This window comes from Oreochromis niloticus, linkage group LG14, assembly GCF_001858045.2.
Source record: "Oreochromis niloticus isolate F11D_XX linkage group LG14, O_niloticus_UMD_NMBU, whole genome shotgun sequence".
NCBI classification, from domain to species: Eukaryota; Metazoa; Chordata; class Actinopteri; order Cichliformes; family Cichlidae; genus Oreochromis; species Oreochromis niloticus.
Window position 1 is genome coordinate 12,920,617 of NC_031979.2, and position 23,697 is coordinate 12,944,313.

Below are 23,697 nucleotides of genomic sequence, written 5' to 3' on the forward strand. Positions count from 1 at the left end.
TATAGATATCCCCTTTACTGTCAGATCATTGGGACACTTTGGACTTTATTTTTTTGTACATTCCACAAAAAAGAGAGACTGAAGGTGTGACTGAAAACATTAATCAAAAAATTAGTAGCCTAATAAATAAATGTGAAACATATGGGCTTATTAAATGTCACACTGGGGCAGGCAATATTAAGGTAGTGAGAGACACACACACACACACACACACACACACACACACACACACACACACACACACAGAAAGAACAGGGTGCTGATATGAGTGGTGGTGAGTGGCGAGCAGAGACGGGAGCTCCATGTCTGTTCAGTGTGTTTTAAGAGTGTTTAAATGAGTGAAAAGTCAGTTATGGCTTCCAGATGGGGGCCGGTTTGATCCGGATCATTCTGACAGGCCTGGACTTTGATGTGCTGCTGCCTATTACTGACATTACAGGGAGACAGGCATATTTCTCCCTAATCACTTCCAACTCCTCCACCAGTTCCTCGTATTGCCCGCACCAGCGAGCTACACTGGAACGACAGTGGGAGTCTGTGTGCATGAGCGTGGGTAGAAGTATGCGACAGAGAGTGCCTTTGCTGTTCTCATAAGCTGAGCCACGTCTAAATGCACGAATAAGAGAAAAGATATACACCTGCCTGATTTTAAATAGGTGGTAAAGTTAGCATTGTTTACACACCCATTCATAAGCGAGTTTTGCAGCATGTCAGCATTAATGCTCAGGTTGTATATCAACTTGCTTTTGAATGTCCTCCTGACATCATAGACCTACACTTACAACTAAAAAGCAAGGGAGAAGCCCAGGGAGCACAGTATAATGGCTTCATTTATGTTGGGGGGGAGAGAGAATTCCCTTGGAAACATCCATCTTGTCAGGCAGGTTAAATATAGTCCAGACAGACAGACAGAAGGGAATAATTCCTCCACTTCCCTCTCCACCCACACCAGTAAGCCCACTGGAAGTCATTTCTCAGTGACCACAGAAGAGGAGGACCAAAGGGGAAAAGGAGCGCCACTCTGCTCCTCACTAATCACTCTCTGACCCCAAGACCACCCCTCTACTACCCCTGGCAAGTCTCTTCTTTTCCTCCTCCTCCTCCTCCTCATCTCCTACTTTTTTGGTGGGCTGTGGAGAGGGATGAAGAGTGGAGGAGTGAATCAGCCCGAAGTTCCCCTCTTTATCTCCCAAAGGCAAGGGAATGCCAAGGGGCCGGCACTTTGGAATCCACTGTTTTGTCTGTTTCTTGGGGAGAGGTGGGCTGAGTCCACTTGGAGCAGCACAGCAAATCTGGAGGGCCCTTAAGCAGACAATGGCGTAGGCCTCAGACAATGCAAGTCCTTGATGAGGGATCTGTGGAGAGGTGCAGGTGTCTGAGGTGAAGAGCAGTCTCTCAGGCTTGACCCACTTATCTTACTTATCTCCAGCAGCTCTTCTCTTCTCTTCTCTTCTCTTCTCTTCTCTTCTCTTCTCTTCTCTTCTCTTCTCTTCATCACATTTCTCCAAATAACACATCCAGATTCTTAAAATGTAAGTCTAAAATGGCCATTTCGCTATACTTAGATTTGCCATATACCTATCCAGAGATCTGGCTGCAGATACTAGCTTACTCATGTCAGGGAGGGAGACAGGAAAGGGCCTCTGACCCCAGGGCTTCACTCTATGTCCTTGGTAATTGCACCCCACGATATTTTGTGCCGGAAAAAGCACACATCTAAATAAACCCTGTCAAACCATGCTGTCCATCTGCCGGCAGATAAGATGAAGAAAATAAGGCATGTTCCATAAACACAAACATTGGGGATCACAAATCAGCGGTGACAGTCGCCACAACCATAAATTAGCCTCAAAGGCCATTTTTAGCATTTAAGTTCGACAGAGAGGACAGTGAAAGAAGAGAACAACCTACTCCTTAAAATCTCATCACTGCTGTCGCTGTGGGTTCAGCACCATGAAACAACACTGGGATAGCATCTACATGAGCTACAGAGGGAAACTGGGTTACCCAGCAGGCAAGGGTTACTTCAGTGAGGAGCAGCAGAGATGCAAAGAAAGAACTGCTCACAGCCCCCTAGTGGAAATGATTCAACTATTTCTTTCTTTCTTTTTGCACATATTAATTTCAGTGATGATTCTGTTCCCAGAGTTGTATGTGAAAGTCTCTTGTTTGTCTTTTGTCATAATGTGATGTGTCATAATGTGGAGTAATTGGCAGAAATGCACAATTTACATAGTGCCTTTACAGCCAACAAAAAAAATAAATAAATAAATAATACATATATATATATATATATATATATATATATATATATATATATATATATATATATATATGTGTGAAATAAGGGAAATATATGACTGTATTTTGGAGTTTTTGGAGTTCCCACCTCTAAATTATACTTTAAATGTTCTGGCATATTGTGGAATACATTATCCAGAATAACAAATGAATTTCTCAGACATTCATTTCCCAATGTTTTGCCTTAATATTACATGGGTAAGAGCCTCTGGGAAGACATTACCTTTGTGCAGGAGCTCTCGCAACATGAAATGACAAATCGACAACGGCATCGCAGCAGCCTCTCAAGAGCGTGCGTGTATTACACTGCTCTAACTCTCCAGGTTGGAACATGCCGCGTCTGAAATTTCACACCCAGATTTATCTCATTTTCTCAACTTATTTTCATATCTATTTTCTTTTCTTTCTAGATTGGGAAGTAAATAAAGCCACGGGGCCCCGTGCATAGTAAAATCAGCTGGAATTGCGGCATTAAAAATGCAGGCGAGGTGCAGCCTGAGCCATCCTCCTGGATTTGGGCAAATTCAGCTGATGCAAAACAAGGAATTAATTTGAGGGGAGCGGCTTGCGTGCTGAGCTTGGCGCTCTGACAAAGATGAATGGCATCATTCCAAGCGAATGGTAATTTTACTTTTTGTGACAGTGCTTTAGAGCAAAAGCGACTCTGAACGCACAAAGCATTTGCAATCCCATTGAGGGCCCTTGGTACCTGCCTATCAGACACTGCACATTGTTTACCAATCATCTGATATTGATTGGTTTCAGACTAAAGTTTGAAGATGAATTGGAGTGGGAGAAGGTTAAGTCCTAACCTTGAAAGATTTAGTGTCTATTCAGCCCGCGTGTAGGACTCTCCTCAGCTCACTCGGAGAATAGAGAACTTTTAAATTCAATAGGGGGTGGGAGACACAAAACGTGTCACATTCACCAAGTGAATCCACTGGAAGAAACGCAGAAGAACACCCAAAAAGCATAATCTTTCTCCCCAGTTGATAGAAATGGTAATTGCATGTGTGGGATAATACTTTGAAGCCAAGGCCTCGGTCGGACAGACCGCCTATTTAGGTTAAAAAAGGGGCAACAAAACAGCTCCTTCTTAACGCTTTTGTTCACTTCTCCACTCTTTTAAATGTTTACTGAAAAAGAACCTTCAAATCCACTCTCCATCTCCTTCACAATGTGGCACCTATCACTCTTGGGTGCATGGGCACATTGTACTATGTGAATCATTGATATGTAGCGATCATTCCCATGAATCATTTTGTATTTAACATTCAGATTCTCAGGAATCCGATTTTCATCCTCTTGACGTGGACAAAAACATTTTGTGACATAAAGGACACAATTTTAATACTGTTACTTTGTTCCAAAACGGACTGCATGGAAATGCTTAGAAATATAACCAGGACAGTCAACACCATAGGTGAGATGAAACCACTCTTTAAATCTAAACCCTCAGTTGATCTGCGTCAACTTTAGTTGGTACTCTGAAGCTCTCGGAGACGCACACAAATAATAGAGCACCACAGGACGTAAGAAGTGTCCAATTTAACATGCTGCACAACTAATCTTCCGACAATTTTACTTTCGTATTTTCACATTTTTGATCGAGCCACGAGTACACTGGTACAAGGAGTCCACTCAGGTTGTTGGGATGTACTATCTCCCAGCTTGAGGTTGGTGCTCTAAATGGACCACTGGGCTACCCATCACAGCTGGGCCACGCCACTTAGCTTCCTCCTCCTCTCCCCCTCCAGCCGACAGCTCCTCTGGTCTACTCCGAGGCCCTCTAACCCACTCGACTTCCCGTCACAGCACAGAAAAGGCGCAGGCAGCACTAACCCCACAAGATTCCCAGGTCAGAGGTTGCGTTTAGAGAGTGTACGCATGCCTTGTGGAGTGATGTGGAGAATGGAGAGCAAACACCATTCCTGGGCCCATAAAGCGAATTGTTCTGTTATGCATTAAACATCCCTCTTGCAGCACTGAAGTAGCAGCGCTAAAGAAAGAGCTAGTCCATCCCTAACGATGTCTAAAAATAATAGGAATAGTTGGTAAAAAATTCATAATCATAATCAAATTCAATGGCAATGTCAGTTTTCAAAACATGTTAGTCAAACATGCCTCTGTGTACTGCATATTTTAGAAGCTTGCAGTTTCTTTATGTTACAGGGCCTGTGTTAAATAAAGCCCAACTGCTGACAGGAAACAGTCAAAGCTTATGGGCTGGAGAGGGCTGCTTAGGATGCAGGTGTGTCCGTCATGACACAGACACTGATGAGCAGAGCAACAGAGGGCAGACAGAAAAGGACAGCAGGGCTAAGGGTCTGATGGCTACTGTAAATCATCCTGAAACAAGTATTTAGACCCACTGGGGGAAACCCACGTGTGCCCTGCCACAATAGTGGCAGAGATCATGACTGATGCGCTTTAACTCAACAAGTGGGAGAGCCAAAGCCAAGTTTAATGCCAGACTAAGCAGAATCTGCTAAAAAAATCCCTATGTAATAAAAAAAATATATAATTAAAAAAAGGCTATAGCCTCCTAAGTCTTTATTTTCCTTTTCTCTCAGATCACATTGGTGTTGAACTGGTAATTAATGCTAATTAATTATGATTGGCCCCATTTTGGGAGTCAACTTTAAACAATAGTGTCCACTTATTAGAAATCATCATAAAACAATCCTCAAATATCCAATGTGGTGCTCAGGTAACACAAGCAGTAAAACCCACAGTTTTATACATTTTAGTGTTACTGACAAAGAAACTCAAAGGTTATTCCAAGCTAGTGATGGTGTAAACACACATGCACAAACACACAAACACACACACACATGCACACCCTGAGGCCTCGGGGCTTAGCTAACCCTAGCAGCCTGGCCGTCAGCCCTCATCCCTGAATACGAGCAGCACTTAAACTTTCCCCTTTTCAAACAGCAGAGCACAAAGAGAGGACCACATCAGTAGCCTGCTGATCATCCCCACAGACGGCTGAGCGCGGACAACAGGCAGGTCCCTGGGCACGTCCCCACATAATGTCCTCATGTCCCCCCGTCCCACTTGCAGTGGTTAAAGCCTGTAGCCTGTGTATACGCCGTTCTCTCTCATGTGAGACTAGATAAGTGACAATTCTTTCGAACAGGGCAGTTAGAAGAAGTGGGGGCTTTCGGGTGATGGTCCGGGGGGGGGGGGGGGCTTGCTGCAGCTGCCCCACTGGCCATGTCCACCCCTTGAATCCCCAAACCACCCACCACCACCCCTCAGCAGCAGGTTTCTCCCTACAGAGTAAGAAAAAAAAAACACGCTTCATTACGTCCTCTCTCCCCAGAGCAGCTAGGGGCCTTTCAGTGCAGATAAGCCTCTTAGACATGAAGTAGTGCTCAGAGCAGCATTTGAGTGACAGCAGGAAGGTTTAGCCATTCAGTGGACAATGCTCACATTCTCTGGCTTTAATCTAGGAGGCGGACAATGATCTGTTTTTTAAGGCCTCATCTCCTCTGCTTTTCCCACAGCAGTAGGTGACTGGCACAAGGAAGAGAAAAAGAGACAGAGCGGGCTGAGGGCCGGCTGGGAGAGCACGCTGCTATCTCTCAAGGCCTCATGTTTCCTTGATAGTCCAGACTGAGGTGAGACAAGAGGTATTGGTGGTGGTGGTGTTGGGTGTGTAAACTTGATGGAAGGCAAAGTACATCAATCACACACACACACACACACACACACACACACACACACACACACACACGCACGCACGCACGCACGCATGGGCCCAAACAATCACTCTGTGATGGTTGAGTGCGTCTGTGTGACAGACAGGCAGGTGAGAGGCCTGCTGGTGACGTGGCTTAGCGCAGAGCTTTGTCATTCTTATCTGCTCTGACCACTGACATCCATCCCTCCTCAGTTATTGTGCGCGCCTCTATGATGTATTTATACAAACGCTAATGCACAGCCAACTGAGGGAAAAGAAGTTCGACAGTGTGAAAAGATATCCAAACAAAATCATTTGTTTTGGTTTAATGATACAATGTAACCCCGCGACCCCGTGGCCCCTAATGTGCTTTGATGACATCATGGATTATATAATCTACGCCAGCCCTTTATGAAAGTGAGAGCTAATTCTGCTTGCCAATGAAAAGTGCTTTTTTTTTCTTTTTAAATCTGAGAAAATATCAACAATATGTCAGCCATCCGTACAGTGTTCATCTCTGCTGCTGACTGAACCTAATCACAGATATACCAATCACAACAGACTCCTCTTCTTGCTGCCTCCATCTAGTATTGGACCTTTTTTTAAGTACTAAAGGTCAAGCAAAAATAATGTAGTGCTGCTGTGAAATCTAACTCACTCTACATTTGCTATATATATTCAAACCAATTTCAATGTCAAGTGAATTAAGAGATACAATATAAGATGCTATTAGCTATTAACATATTTATCCAGTCATGTATACCATTTATAAGTAAGGCTTTTGCAACCAAATATGCGTTGCAATGAAATGAAGTACATCTGAAGAACAAGTAAGAAACAGTCCAGAGTCAAACTGAAGAAATAATACACACAGGAGTTTGGTGGAATCACCTCACACTCCAAACTGCTATACAAGGAGTATAAACATCCACACCTCATCTACAATAAACAGACATTGCCTAGAGTGAGAGAGCCATCCAAGCAGACATTTCCGTGTCCGTGTGTGTGTGTGTGAGTTTGTATCTCTGTATGGAGAACAGGGTTTTATAAAACCTCTTCAGTATCAGTCACTGGGCTACTTATTACTGATTCTTCCTACAGTGTAGCTCGTTGTAGCTAAACATGGCAGTATCCATAACTGTGAGAAAAAATTGAACAAGACTTTGTAAAAAAGGTGTATGGACTTAAACTTTACATATTTAGTAGGCTACTGCCGAATACGTGCAGTCTAATAATATTTCTGAAAATGTTTCCTCAGCAAATTCAGATTCAACAAACAGCTTGACAAATTCAGAGCCGGATGAGGTAATATTGTAACTGTAACCATGCAGAAAGGTGTAAGATGTTGTTTGTTGAACAGCAAAGTGAGATTTTATATACTTCCTGTCACTCTGAATGAACACATGCATTTCTGTTCGACAATTAAATCTTACCAGGAAAGGAAAATAAATAAATAAATAGTAGCTTATGGATTCAACATCCACACATGTTTCAAATTGCACAATGACATTTAAGGCTGGTGTTTCAGGGCACTGGGTTAAGGATCTCAACTCTCAGATTCAGGTCACACCATATGTAAATTTGAAATATGGTTTTCCTCTAATCAGCAGTGAGCGAGCACGGGTGTGCATGCAGGTTTTTCGCAACCACTAGACAAAAATCCCCATCAGCCACTCAGCATGTCCACAGCACCTCATCCCCTACTTTCCTCTCTTCTCTTACAACTTTACTCCCATTAATCTCACACACCTCATCACAATCCAAGCGCCTCAACCCCCCAAAAAATCTCATATCCTCCACACACCTTTACCTCCTTTCTGGGCTCAGCCACAGCTCCGAAATCCCACAACTAATAAGTCCCTTGCATGGTCTGTACGACTGGACTTAACAGTGGCAACAGCCACTGCAACCACATATGGTAATATTATTTATGACCACAGTTCCAGTTGTTTGTGTGTATGCATGTGTGTTTCTTCACATGAATGATATTTTTCAATATAAATTGCCCTGAGATACCTGATCTGTGGCTGTGCATCCTAACGGCTAATGTGAATTGATCTGACGGGGAGCGGCAGAAAAAACACGTGTTACAGGACACGCATGCAAGAAACAGACACGGCCATCCAAGAAATTCCAGATCAATCCAGAGACCTGAAATGAGAAGGTCTTATTCCAGAAATGTGTGCTTTAAAAAAGGAACCGTGAAAGAGAAAAAAAATGCTTTCAAGTAGATGATAGACGAATCAGAAGACAGACAGAAACAGATTGGTCAATTAAACAAACATACAGAGACGGATCATTACATTACACGGACAGACTGGCATGGCAGGGACTGAGACAATGGGCCCCTTCAGCATACTACTGAGTGTTTATGTCCCCCGTCAGTCTGCATCACCAGTGTCCCCCTGACTGCTTGCAGCTGACACACACAGACACACACACGTGCACAGGCACACACACATCTCTGACCTCCCAGGCTGAACTCGAGCGTGCACACATACACACTCGCGCTTTGCTTTCTGTCACACGTCAACGTATCATGTCCCATGTAGGCTCAGAGCCCCACGTCAGAGTCTCTGCATGCGAGTGTGTTTGTAAGAGAGAAAGACAGAGGGTGTGCGTCCGCGTGTGTGTGTGAGTAAACGAGGATGAATGAATGAATGGGCTTCTGTTGGACTGCTCCTAATGACTTTATTTTGAGATGTTGTGTTTCATGTCAGGAAACACCAGTCATGTATGCTGCCAGAAGCGTCTATGTTTAGTGTACCATGGGACCTCTCATCCTCAAGGCTCGATTCAACCATCCAAACTCTTTGCCTTTCCTTCTTTTCTTTTTTTTTTTAGTTTATAGGTATGAAGTGGAGTTGGCGATCATTGATACAAAACTCTAAAGGAGAGCTTTCTGTCATGTTCCACTACCCCCTAACCCTCTGTTACTTGTGTTTCATTTCCTCCTAAAATCGCATTAGTCTTCTTCATTATCTTACTTTTCTATACCCATTGTCCCCCCCCTGTTTTCCTGCCCTCGTTTCCCTCCTCCTGCATTCTGATACCAGAGCATAAAACACACCAAAAGTTTTCACTGGAGCTGGGTAATGAGGCAGACCTTTGACCTTGCCTTGATGACTTCCATACCTGTGCATGTGCAGCAATACGTGCAGGTATGTGTGTGTGTGTGCGTTTGTGTGTATGTGTGTCTGCAGCTGGCGGCTGACAGCGACATGACTAATGAGGGCTTGGGACAGAAATAATAGGTGGGAATTATAACACAAAAAGGGTACAAGTGAAAAGGAAAAGGAAGAACAAATGACAGAGCAGTGCACAGGACAAGGGGAAGGTAAAGAGAAGAAAACAGAGGACGAAAGAAAGTTTAAGATTTCAGGAAGAGTTGAAATAATTACTAAAGTACGGTCTGTGGGCAATAAAGGGGCCACGGAGAAAGAGGTTAGCGGTGTTTTACACAGAATCAACACTGCTGACACTGCTTAGCCAGGGCACTGTGAATTATATGTGGATTTAGTGAGAGGCTGTTCAAGTTATTGTATTGTAAATTACTGCAGTGGTACCTTAGGAAATATTGTTGGAGACGTTCAGACCCTTAAGCAGTCGAACACCTTTCATAGAAACCATAGCTTTAAGACAGAGAATTATAGCTAGCTAGATAAGTTTAACAATGTTTTAACAATGATGTGCAAAACTGTAGTAAAAGTGGCTCAACATTACTTGAACTTTTACTATCATGTGTAACACATGGGCTTTCTCAAAGAATCATGGTCTTTCTATAATTGTGTCAAATAAATCAAAGTACCCAAATGGTCACTACACATCTTTATAAAAAGCACCTTTTAAAATCCTCCATCATTTAAAATTGAGGTCCAAATAAGAAATCTTCTGTTAAAAAGGAGGGATTTTTCAAATCAATGGGCTCAGACAGACAGATAGCCAAGGATATTTGATCCGGGAGAGGAAATCGGGATTTGCGAAGCAGTATAACCTGGACAGCGCATTTGGGTGTCTGGCAACCAGCTTGCAACTGTCGCACTCAAGGTCAAGGGTCACTGTGTGTAGACAGAGCAGAACTTCATAATTATACATGATAAATGTAATCACACACAGGAAGCATTTCGCTCAACTATTTACTGGCTTAACCTTGTCAGATGTTCCAAGCTGCAGCCAAAATCGCGGAGAAGCATCACATTAGTGGAGTATTAGCGCATTTGCTGCGTTCACAGCATTTACATTTAAAATGAGCCCATGGTAATAGTATATAACCATTCTAGACTAACACTAATCAATTGTTTAGTTGTATGTTTGAAGGAATCCTTTTGCATAGGAACATAAGTGCAGATTTTAAGGGCCAGAGCTTGTTGTGATAATGATGCTATCTGGTCCAAAGATATCTCCTTAGTGAACCCTGTGCTCTTGCTGGATCAGATCATTGCCCATAATGGCTGACTGCAGCCAGGGGGTCTTGACCTACAGACACAAAACATGGCGCCAAGACAGGAGTGAGACGTATGGACAAACAGACAGATAGACATTCAGACAGACATCCTGTCTCAAACCACAAATAGATACAACAATTAAATACAGTCTGGTCATTTTCATTTCACTGACCTCTGACCCTCACCTCCCACACATAAGGAGACAAATTACTTCTGCTGTTGGATTTGGCCAACATTTCCAGTGCAAGCGAACATGCAGTGTGAAGTCTGAGACAGCGGACATAAATCATACCTGTATTTGATCTGTGGGGGCCCTGGGCTAGCTGGCTGTGTGACAGCTAGCATACACCCTATGTCTCTGAATCCCCCAGGGGGTGGAATGGGTCACTTGTTTTGCAGGGCAATTGAATTTTCAGTGGTGTATAAATCTGGGGACAACTGTAGTGAGCAATTAGCTAATGAATGCTGAAAGTAGGGGAGGTGATTCGAACAAAGAGACGGTGGCTACAGTACTGCTGTTTGAACACAGTGAAGCTAATACTAATAAGCAAGATATGCACACACACACACATCGTGTAAAATGTAACTACATGATGTATTGAGTGAAAGTGACTGATTGGTGAAGGCGGCTGTACACGGAAGCTATCATTCACATTTTTAAATTTATAGAAGTTATTAGTGAAAGTAGCAACTCTCCTGCAGGCTGTGAGATGAAAAGTTTGTCAGTGGTGAGTTTTGGCATTAGCTAGACTGGGTACAGGTACATGTTAAATGACATTCAATCTTCTTGCAAAGCGACACAAATTACTCTTACCAGAAAGACAGACCTAAATCAAAAGCTCGTGCTTATGCCTGCTTCACTGGCTTTGTTCACCAGTGCTTGCTGCATCACTGTGTAAACATACAGCAATGCTTATTCCACAAAAACATTACCAAAATTATATAGTATCATTCTCTGGTGTCCCGAGGGAGATTACTATGTTTCATCGGGAAGTGTCCTTCAAAGTTTCCACCATTGTAATTGTATGCTCTAGAGCTTAGACTTTGTTTTTTGCTTTTCAGAGCCAGTTTTAAAACCCCCGAGGTGGCTAGTCTCCAGGCTAGGCGAAATCAGAATTGCATTAACACCCAAAGAGCATTTCATCAGAGCCAGCGGGGCTCTGTGGTCCAGAACACCTGTAATAGAGTTTCCCCTCTCGCAGGCGCAAAAACATTTTAACTCCTTTTGTATGGGAGGTTTACATGCTCCCGCCTGCGAGGAAATATGCTACAACTGATCAAATCAGGCCAAACAAATTGCATTTGTCAAGAGAAGGATCAAATCCGAGCACCCACAACAAACATTAGCAGCCCGATCTACACAGAATACCCTTGGCAGAGCGATAGTATTGGATTAACAAAGTAACATCGAATGAGAGAACAAAAAATATGTGTATAAATCCAAACTGACTTCTTTCCTTTGCTTTTCCCTTGCTGAATTGCTCCTCTGCGTGGTTAGGAATTACCACAGTTGCATGCAAAGAGATGTATTGGATTAGTGTGAATTCATCTAAAGAGATCCTGCAAGCCAATTTCAACATAATAACCTAGGAGAAATAGATATAACTAATTTTTCAAACTACCACACCCTTGGATAACAGACAACTTTTCCAAGTTTCCTAAAGGTTGGCCTAAAAGTGATCTTAGAATAACTCCACACTTCAGTGTATGTCCATTATTTGCACTATAAAATGCAGGAAAATGATCAGATTCAAACATTTGGTAATGGGAAAAAGATATATTTTTTCTTGTTTGTTATTTAAATAAACAGAGACAGGGATGTCTGGGATGTATTGCTGTGTGAAACACAGAGAAGGGAGAGCGAAAAAGACAGACTAAGGGGCCTGAATGTCTGACAGACAAGCAGACAGATGGACAGGAACTTGGCATTAGGGAATATGATTCTGCCAGAGAGTGATCCATAAAGACTCGAGGAGGTCGAAGGGCACCATCTCTATAATGACTCATCATCACTCAGTGGTGTCCATGCTGGGATGGCCAGTGTGCGTAAGTGAGTGTGTGTGTGAATCACTGAGAAGGCCAGCGATCTGCTGAGAGATAGTGCAGTATAAACAGCCAGTTCTGCTATTCTAGGTCTCTGGGGAGAAAGAGAGAGATCTCCCTGTTGTTTTATCAGAGCGCTAGCCAAATACTGTCACCCATAATGTCAATTAATTCCTTCTTTGACTTTTTTCCTTTTTTTTGGGGAAGAAAAACATGGGTGAGAATGTGAACATGACATTAACTGAGTTATGGAGTATGATAAATGTCATAAAGCGTATAGCATTCTTTCTGTAGTGGGATGGAGTGGGGGGTGGTGGTGGGCTGCAGACTGTTTGACTTCTTGGGGTTGAGTAAACACCACTGGACGGACCGTGCCATGGCAGCTGTTATCATGGTAACGTGGCTGGTAGTGGAGCAGGGCCGAAGGAGTTGTGGTGATTTCATTAACAGATTTTTTTTTTTACTCACAGCCAGCCATTACTTTTACTACAGCGCACCCCGAACTGACCACTAAAAGGGTGGCGCCGACTGCCAACACCTTGTATATGGAATTCATAAAACAATGGCTCTCACTAAATTCCCTTGCTGCATTCTCAATCAAATTGCATGGCAGTGACTGTGTCTGTGCACATTTATGTGCATGCACGTGCAAGAAGCTTTTTTTGTGCGCGTTTGTGTGCAGCACTGGATGAATATATCCATTTCTTGGCACTTGACAGCCTGTTTGTCATCCACGCCACAACCAAGAACTGACCTTCAGAAGCATAACTACTACTATCCTGCCATATCTCTCCTCTCCCCTCCCTTCATCCTTACATTTCCATTGCCTCTCTCACCCGATATCTTTCTCACCCCTACCTCGCTCTGCTTCTCCTTCACTTTTTTGCTCTGGCCCCTACTACAGCCTTTGTCATTGATCGCTGATGCGATTCGCTGCCTCCGTGCTCAGTAATGACCTGCACTGGTAACCAGCCGGCTGCTCCTTTCGGCCTCTCGTAGATTGAACTGTCAGATGGCAGCGATTAATGGCCGGGCAGAGAGACACAGACTCACACCTGCATTGCCCCAAACTGTGCTGTCCTGCCAATCCTCTGTCCCACATCAGGTACGTGTCCACAGGTACATGTCTGCATTTGTAAATATGCCGTGTCCAGATTTCTTGTAGGTTTAGTCAAATTTTCAAACACACTACTGCATGTGCTTATGAATACATATAAAGCATGTCTTTCATACATGTACGAGCCCAAAGCCACGCATTAATCCTGCCCCACTGCAGTGGGTGTTGGGAAACATAAAGTGAAAGATTATGCAAGAGAAGCTAAAGAAACAAGAACCTAAGTACATAACTCTAAATGCTTTGAGAACCTTGAAAAGTAAAACAATTTGTCCATTTTTAAAATAACTCAACCTAACCACATCCCTCTTTCTTCTCCATGTAAACGTAATCATTATTTATCTGCTGCGCTATACTTGCCCTGCGTTCTTCTATATTACTAAATTAGTTATGATTGCACCCGTAATCATTCACTTATTCTACTGTTCACACTTGAGTAACTCTGAGCAAGAGAATCAGAATAAACGTCCGAAATGTTAACATATGTTATTTCCCTGAACAGAGATGAGTAGGGTGTTTGGTCTGGTCTCTCTCACTCTGTCTGTTAAGCTGAACACTGCAGGCCCACGCGGCTGTCCCGTGTTGTACTTGGCTGGCCGTCTGCTAACTGTCAGCGCAGTATCTCCTTACACTGATGAATGGGAAGTTTCCAGACCATTCCCAAAGCTTTCATTCCCTTGTTCCAACTCTTATCCAGAGGAATGACCAAGGAAACAGGGGCTCCTCCTCCTGGCTACCAGCCTCCCTCAAGGGAAGTGCCAACATGGAGACGGGCATGGAAAGAAAAATCTGCAGTAAATTCAGAAAGTTTTCATACCCACTTCTTGCATACTGAAGATTAAATTTTAAACATGCAAAACTAGATTTTTTCTCACCAATCACAAACCTAATGACACAGTGAAAACATGTTTCTTCCTTTTTATCAATCTATTATTGCACGGTGCACTGAAAAGTGGACCATTTTCCCAGTCTGAGGTCACTCTGAGGCCAGTTTTGTTTTGTGTTTATCATCCGACCTAAACTTAATTCTGATCAGTCTACCCGTATTTGCTGCTAGGGAATACCCACTTGCATGAGGCTGCCAACCCCATGTTGGTGTGGCTGTAGCTCAGGAGGTAGCGTGGGTCATCTACTGAGCAGAAGGTTGGCAGTTCAGTCACTGGCTGCTTCCAGTTTGCATGTCAAATATCCTTGGACAAGATACTAACCCCAAGTTGCTCTCTGATGCATCCATTGGAAAATTAATGTTTTTGAATGTTAGATAGAAGAAAGTGCTTGTATGAATGGGTGAATACCATTCTTTACTACAGTGACTGCAGTAACAAGGTGATGCACAGACATTGTTTTAACTTCTGCTCACACCAGAGACTCATCTTCCCTATACTCTCTGTCATTGGAGAGTTATGTGGCAAATGCATGTGTTTTACTCCACAGTGGATCCTGCTACTCAAGTCATTTCACCATGTAGGCCTCACAAACTGAGTGCTGGTGAGAAGAATAACTAGTGAGTTACTGGTGAGTTCTTGCTTCTCTGACCAAGTGCCCTCTTTCTTTGTTACTCATGTTTTAGCATGAAATCCAACTCGAGATGGATTTATAGAGGTATAGTGATTTCACACTTGTTCGATTTCACAACTGCTTAGGTCGCTGTTTTTCAAGGTGCACTCAGAGCCCTTTAAATTATTTCACAACCTATTTGATATCACACAGTATTTTAATCAACAGGTCAAGAAAGAGTTTCTTGGATTTCATGAGTGACATGCACTGGAAATAAAGCCTGGAAATATATGTGTCCCATACTACACTGTATTTATAGGTTATTTGGTGTAGATTAATGGGCTTGATTAAAACTGAATCTTTGATACATCAAAAGTGTTCAAGAAAATGGAGGATACACAATTTGCGAGTCCTCTGTAAAATGCTCTCTACTTAGGGAACTAAGTTGGAACAAGGGGGAGGGAAATATAGATGATGGGAAACAGTAGACAAAACATAGTACAAGAAAGACAAATGGGGAACATAAGAAACACCAAAGAAGGGAAAAAAAAGAGAAAGTGAAAGAGGAAAAAAAGATAGACGGGAGATGGAAGGCCCATAATCCTCTGAACAGTGAACATGTGAATATCAGGCCAGTAGGGGTTTGGCGTGGTGTGTGAAACGGAGATAAAATCGATTAGCTTGCCCACTGACCCAGCGAGCAGAGGGGCCCCCCATCGCCCCAGTCTTGCCACAGCCCTGACAGAGACGTCCATGCCTCGAGGTCCCAAGGGGTTGCCTGTGGACACTGAGGTGAACAAAGTGGTGCCCTCCTGTCAAACTAAAGCCCTCAAGCACCAGCAAAACAACAGACCATGCTGTAATGCTTCACTGCTCTCTGATTCCACAAGAGACAAAAAAGATGTAGTACAGGCTGCTGAAAGAGCACGTTGTGCATAAGAGAATACAGCTTAGAATACAGTACTGCAGAACTTGCTTAAAGAAAAGTGCTGCAAGTTAATTGTGAAATTCAGTAAACTGAAAAAACAGCACTTACTCATTTTGATTTACGTATAAAAATTTTATGACTTTAGTATCATACAACTGTGTTTCTTAAAAGTATTACGAATAAATAATATATTAAGTTAACAGTTTATAAAATGCCGTAGCAATTATAAATGGATTAGGGAGGCAGTGAATTGTGACTTTAATCACGCTTAGACATTTATTTATTTTCAACTTGAAACACAACTTTTATTGACTTAGTAATTCCAGACATTATAAGCTATTGCTTGGAAAACTGTAAAAGCCTTGGCCTAACAAACTCTTGACACCTGTTGACGCACCGTGAAAGCTCTCCCCATCACTTTATCGCCTTGTTTTCCGCACATGATTTCCCAGTCACATCACCATGTGAGGAACACCTCTTTGATTCCTGGCTCATTGTAGTGTATGTGACCTTGGAGGTCACAGCTTGGAAAGAAGTGGATGTGTCACCACTAAGCTCTTCTCCGTGTTAGAAAAATATTTCTATGGTACTTTTAGGATGCTAACGCTAATCAAAACAGGACATCCTGAGGAGGGCCGTGTTCTCTCTTCCCTGGCCCCACTCACCGGCCACTTTGTGTTTTTGTGTTTGTGGAGGAGTGACAATCCCAGGAAGCTGCGAGGAGGGTTCATCAAAGCTCCAAGCGGGGGTCCCGGGTTGCTGGATCGCTGGAATGTGGCGTGGAAAGGAATCTCTACTGTCCTATTGTTCCCTTGTTTCCTCGGTCTCATCACATGCCGGCACGTCCAGTTCACTTACAGGTAAGCGGCGCTAATCAGCACCGCATTCTTTTCCACAGCCACATTCTTTTCTCTGCTGTGACCCTGGCTGACCAGCAGTAGCGGTACACACACGTGAAGTGCACAATTTATACAGATGCACACATGCACACTGGAGAAATCATCAAGACGGACCTCTGAGGACAGGGACATGGACTTCCTTTTTCAGAGATAAGGCGCTAGATGCAGGGATGAACACCGATGGAGCATACATCAGTAACAACACAACCTGAGAAGTATTTAATGTCTAAGAAAACAAGCATCTGTTAGAGACATCTTGGCCAGAAAATCTAGTTCACCAAGCAAAATAATAATAAACAAATAAATAAATAAGTAAACAATACCTATAATCTGAAATTATTTCTGGTGTATAAACTTAAAGTGCTGTGTACCCCAAAAAATAAGAATAAATGTGTCACATATTTAAATGCATCACCCTGCAGTGTCGCTACAAGTTAATAGCGCATTCAAAGCTTGTCATGACTTTTCATCCTCCTGTCTTCCTCTCTAACCATCACTATTTCAACACTTAACACAGGCAAGGCAGCCGCTATCAGATCCAATCAGGTGGCTGCGTTGCAGTCCAAACTTCATCAGGAAGGGCCCAGCTTTGATCACATCTCCTCCCCTCATCTCTCCCGTCCTGAAAAGGTGAGAGGTCACTCCTTAATGAGCCTCAGGGTCCAGAGTGGGAAGGCGGTGGGGGGCTTATTGTAGCACAGATAAAAGGTGTACAGGAATCACATACAAATAGCACACAAACACATCCATGCGCACATCTGACTACATCGGGTCTGTCCTGTCCTGTCTCTGCGCAAGACCCGATGCCCTGTTTTGTCCCCTGGTAATCAGAAACAACTCTTGAGCTCGTTCCTTCCATTGGGCCAGGCTGCTCCACCCAGGGAGATCCCCGAGCAGTGCTGGAACACACTGTTATCAACACATTCACAAAACGATTGTTGGGTAATTCCTGTTTATAGCTATGTGCTCCCTCCAGTGTGTAAGCACTATTCTCTCTATCACCCTTGCAGCACAGCCATTAAAATGCAATGTCCACAAGCGATTCCACGAACACCTGTCAGTGCAAAGAAGTGTATCACTGTCTCAAGACAAAGTTTGGCGATGTACGAAATGAGCATAAGGGTCATTAAAAAATGGGCTACTGGAATAATATTGATAATTCTGTGTTCTATACTCGCAACATCCTGTTTGGGTTAAAGATGAAAAGTGAATAAAGTCAAACATGATTAATCAGTAAACAATAATCTTCAAAAAAGGTACATATGTAACATGACTGGGCAGCTGCCTTTAAACTGACAACAGTCCAGCGAAGGGCTACACATGTATACTGGCAGCTACCAAAGAGTCATATCAAATGTTTAGCCTTCCTGGCCATAAAAGCACTCAACAATGTAGTAAAGTGAGTTAGGGTAGTTAGCTGATGTGAGACATAAGGACATAGTGTCGGGCTCTGTTTCTACCACCTGCTCCAGGTAATTGATTGGCACATATAAAATGATTGAGTTTCTTTAATTAGCTAACAAACATCTCTCCTCCAAGCATGCAAAGGCGTGCTAATTTCCCCCAGCCTCATTAATAGCCTGGGTGAAGTGCACCATCAGCAGTCTGTTGACGTTATATCTCATCGGACATCATAACGACACACAAATCAGTTTGATGTCTGGGTAAACTTTTCAGCGCAGCAAAATGCCATTTGCGATGAGAGAAACTGCAGCACGTCACACATTTGACAACTGCGCTCTGTGCGCTCTGCACGCTGCCTTTTGTTTTGCGCATACACGCACGCCAAAGAGTCGCTCGTGCACGCAGCCCTGACCAAATAAGCGCATGCACATGTTCACCTCGCTCACAAGCAAACACACATACATACATACACACACACAATCTATAAAAATATGCTTAGCTCGGGACTGCTCTGTTGATAATGACCTCAGTCTTGGCACCGTACCGGGCCAGACCAGACTGACGACAGACTGGAGGCTTTTGTGTGGACTCCCTATCTCTAACTCCATGACCTTTAGGGGGAAGAAGAAAGCAGAAATGCCTTTTTTTATTTAGAAGGGGTAAGGCTCACTCATTGTTCTGCACTGGTACAGTTTCCCTGTGGTAAACACACAGTGGTTCCCAGGCTTGACATGGTGCTGCACACCCCCTCCCTCCATCCATCCCTTGGTGTTCCCACACTGCCCTGTCTGGGTCGCTGCATCAGCACCCACACACACACACACACACACACGCACACACACACACACACACACACACAGACACACACCACCATCAGCGTACAAACACGGCTTTATGAAATTCCTTTTATTCACGATGGTCTGAGATGTAAGAAAGCAGGGACTACAGTTGGAGAAGTGGGAGTGAAACCCCCTGGGGCAGGGCCACTGTGTCAGGACCTGAGAGGGGACTCATGATGAGGCCTGGAAGCTCCCTACTTGCTTAGGACAGAGGCCATCTTTCAAGTGGGTGACAACAGTGTATAAACAAACCACTAACCTCGTCAGCTCTCTGTTTACAGCTGCGAGACTAAGTCCTGGACGACTCATTAACATCAGAGACCTTCCAAAGAAGCCATTTTCTGAAGAGGGGTGAGGGTGGGCGGGTGAGGGCTTTGCCCATCGTAAGGGTAGGGGGGGGGAGACATGTAAGACAGATGGGGACGTTGATAGATGAGAAGGTCCTGGTTAGAGTCAAACTGCCTCCCACATCCCATATTCCACCAACAAATACACAGACAGACATGCAAATACCGCAAAACTCCACCGATACACCGCAAACAGGCCGCTTGTGTACATACGAGTGTGTGTGTGTCAACTTATGTGACTGGGATACATTTCACACTTGGTTTGACAGCAGTTTTCTGACAATATTGTAGTTGTTCAAGGATTATTTCTTTCTTTTTTTTGTAAGGGTTGCACATGAATTACAATGTAGCCTTAAATGTATTAAGATAAATCTTTTAGACTTATTCAAACAAGCATTTCACTTATGTGCCACAGAAACTTTCATCTAAAGCCATCAAATAAACTCAGAAACAGCAGTGTGTCAGACGTTTCTGAATCATGCATACAGGCCTTCAGATACATCCTGCACTTTTAAAAGATGTTACTCTGCCAACAACGTGAGCCAATCCTTGTATTTCAACTGAGAATGCTGCAAATTTTCCATTGTTACAGATGCAATGAGCTGTTATCTTTCCCGTGCTCATTTATAACCTGCTTTTATTTTTATTTATTTATTTATATATATATTTGTCTTTGCTTGAAGTGATAGTAGGCCCCGATTTCCATATGAGGATTTGGCTCTACTGTTATTTATTACATCAGAAATAAAAGTTCAAAGCAACAGTTAACTAAGGAGGACAACAGAAGGAGGTAACTTCTGCCTAGGGCCCCAATGATTCTTGACCCAGGCCATTACTGAAGGCGATATAGGACATTTGTATACAGAGCTTTGGCACCAAGCGGAGCGCAGGCAAAGAGCGCCGCTCCGGGACAACAAGGGCCGTTTAATGGGGTCTCTATTTCACTTTCCTCGCGCCAGCCCTCTCCCTCTCACCTTTTAAATGGGCCAATCTATTAACCGTTTTAATGAGCTCCGCCAGACAAACGCGAGATGCATGGCCCACTGCACAATGTGGGGAGGACGACGCACTTCTCCCAAGACCGAGAAGAGAGGCGCTGACGGACAGCGAGGCCCAGCGAGACCCCTCCCTCCTACACACACACACACACACACACAGACACACATAGAGGGCGATAACCCATCTAAAAAAGCGTTATTGCTCCACATTTCTGGAGACTGAGTGATGACTGACAGAATATTGTGGTAAAGGTGAAAATGATTAGGCTTACCAAATAGTGCCTGCCTTGGGACACACGCTGTATTTGATTGCTCCGCTGGCACTTGTTAAACTTCCAAATATTTTTATCCAGTTAATTGTCTAGTTTGCCTGAATTCAGATGCGTGCTATGGTTACTCTAGGCTGGTCTTGGGAGATTAATCGCTACTGTAATTATTCCTAGCAAATTATCATAGCACTCTGAACGCATTATAACGAAACGGTATTTATCGAGACTCAAATATGCTAAGTGAACCTTTAATTAGGCCTACACCGAGCTAGTTTGGATCACCAAAGCCCCGTCCATCTTTCTGTGGCCAACATTTCACCGTGGGGTGCGGCCTGCACGCCTTGGCTTAGCGTAGTTGGGGAGTTTTTTTGTGGCGCACCGCATTACATCTGGACGTGCGGACTAATCAGTCAGCCTCCATCAATCACTCTCACGTTTACCACCTCTCCATCACCTCCTGTATTACAGGCACTTAAATAAAAAAAGAAATGCACGGCTGTTTTGCAAGGAGGGAGGCACACACTGAACGCATTTACCAGCAGAGCCCTTATGAGGGGTCTGGGAATTTAAATATTCACTGTTGACACTGTGCAGACCTGGCTGATGGCCAGAGCGGGCCCGCTGCTCCGGGGGCCAAAACATTTCCCCATTCTTACTTAACAGTTAGAAATTACCTCGAAAATAATAATCACACGAAGAATTTGACCTTCTAACTTCAGAGTAGCTTTAATTGTGTGCAAACATGTAAGAAAGTTGGTGCAGTTGTTCCGCGCAGCTGCTCGTTTTCTGCATTTCTAAACAAAATCATAAATAATAACAATAAAAAAACCTCGCAGGGCTGTTTTTGTACTGTGCATGATGACGTTCTGTGTGTTTATATAACCTGTGCACCATCTTCACAGGAGTCAAAGGATTTTCTGAAGCTCCAGAAGAAAGTCAGTGAAGCAGTTTATATATTTAGAATACGTCAATTGAGCTTCATCAGACTGTCCGCATTATGCTGCATTTCTGTGCGGACGAATAATTACATTAGAACTCGGTTTCACCTGACCACGTGCAGTCTTAAAAAAAAAAAAAAAAAAAAAAAACTTCTGTGGAGCCTGCTCGTTAATGACCAGCTGCCCGGGGCGTTTCACAAATTACAATTACACCGTTTTATTCCGTGCAAGTAGCTGAACTCCAACGACATAAGCGCAGATCTTTAAACACAGTAAACCTCCTCAATATGAACATTTCTGTAAACACCTGAAATCTTGCAGGCCTCGGTCATTGCACTGTAGCCTTCTTGGATGTGACCTGCCAGCAGAGTTTGCATTACAATTCAAGGTGAAGGTACAAAGGCATCTTGCACTTAAATTTAAAAACATTAAAAAAACAGCGTCACAGCTAAAAAGAGAGCAAACGCAGAAACAGAACAGAACAGCATTTTTTTTTTAAATAGATACATTTTGAAAATTATTGTAGCTTGATCGGTGGTCGAATGCTATCATCTCATTCCATGAAGTTAATTAGGTTCAAGTAAGTAAATAAACGACGACGGTGCAATTTAATTTAATCAAACATCAGTGGATATTTTAAGTTATCATTTTATCCTGAATGGATTTTGCATTCGTAAGAAGCCTGCGTCCTGCAGTGATGAATCTAAACTCTAAAGTCCGTAAAGTGTAACACTGTAGCGTTAAAAGTAATATAAAATATATACGTCTCAATGTCTTTTATTTACAGGTGACACAGAATTTAGCAAATGCCACAAATTATATATTAATAAGACCTCCGGAATAAACTGCGTGACTCAAACACACTGACAGGACTTTAAAAAAAAAGAAAGAAAGAAAGGAAACTCCCCGAATAATTTTAGCGTCTCTAAACCGTCGTTTTCTCCTCGTTTCGCTCCACTTTCGCTTTACTTGTTTTTCCAAGTTTCTCCCGGGAAAGTGAAGTGACCCGCAGCCCACAGCAGCAGCGTGCAGCGAGTGCAACACAACTGCCGATGCACTGGACATGGGATTTTTTAACTCGCAATACACCACGTTACACTACAGCGCCCACTACATGCAACGAGCAATTCCAATACTGGAGCGGACGCCTTGCACAAAGTTCCTCCATCGCACCCTCAAGTCTAAAGTTTACGCTCTACTTCTGCTCGACTTTAATTATTTTCTTCGCGACAACATCACGGTTTGCTCTTTTTTCTTGTTTTTAAGCGGGTGAAAGTGAGGATTCGGGTCTCCTCGTGGAAACGAAATCGTAACAGAAACTATTAATAGAAGCAGTGATAACAGCGACAGTCTATAGGTATATAAGATGGCATGTTTCAAGAGAAAAAAGAAAGGGATGTTGCACCTACTCGTGGCCAGTTTCCGTGCCCTGCCTTTGGACCTCATGGTGCCAGTCTCTCGGCGTGGGTTTGTTTGGATTTTTTCTTCAATCTTTTTTTTCCTCCTTTTTGTTTTTTCTCTGTCCTTTTTCTCTGGGTTTCTCAATCCAAACGCGCTATCTCTCCAGCATTGTCAGTCTGGACACCTTCGCACATGCGCACAGCCCGAAATCTGCCGGCAGCAAGTGCCAGAAAAAGTTTGGGACGATTTATCACTTTGATATTAACCTGATCTGGTCAAGATGAGTGAATCGCGGACATCTCATTTCGTGTCAGTTTTTCAAACGACCACAGAGTGAGAAAGCGGGGCACACTGCAAAAAATGTCAGGAGTTGATGTTTCACATTTAGCCGTGTGTTCTTTCTTTCTTCCTTTTTTAAACCCCCCAAACTTTACAAAACTTATAAATTGAAGTCTACTCATTAGATGGAAGACTTACGCTTCTATGTATTTTGATTTTTAAAAAAACCCTCATTACACAGACCTAAATTGGTGGATTAAAAAATAAAGCGGCGATTCACTGCGAAATTAGACTGAAAACTTTCCCA

General features: G+C 43.2%; 1 protein-coding gene across 1 annotated transcript in view; it reads right to left on the reverse strand.

Moving 5' to 3' along the window:
• The window catches only part of mecom (MDS1 and EVI1 complex locus), a 125,155-nt gene extending 101,752 nt beyond the window's left edge, over nucleotides 1-23,403 (reverse strand). The window contains 1 exon segment of the mRNA XM_005474502.4: nucleotides 23,120-23,403. Within this exon segment, the coding sequence (XP_005474559.1) occupies nucleotides 23,120-23,156 (37 nt within the window). The 5' untranslated portion in view covers nucleotides 23,157-23,403.
• Nucleotides 23,404-23,697: the final 294 nt, after the last annotated feature.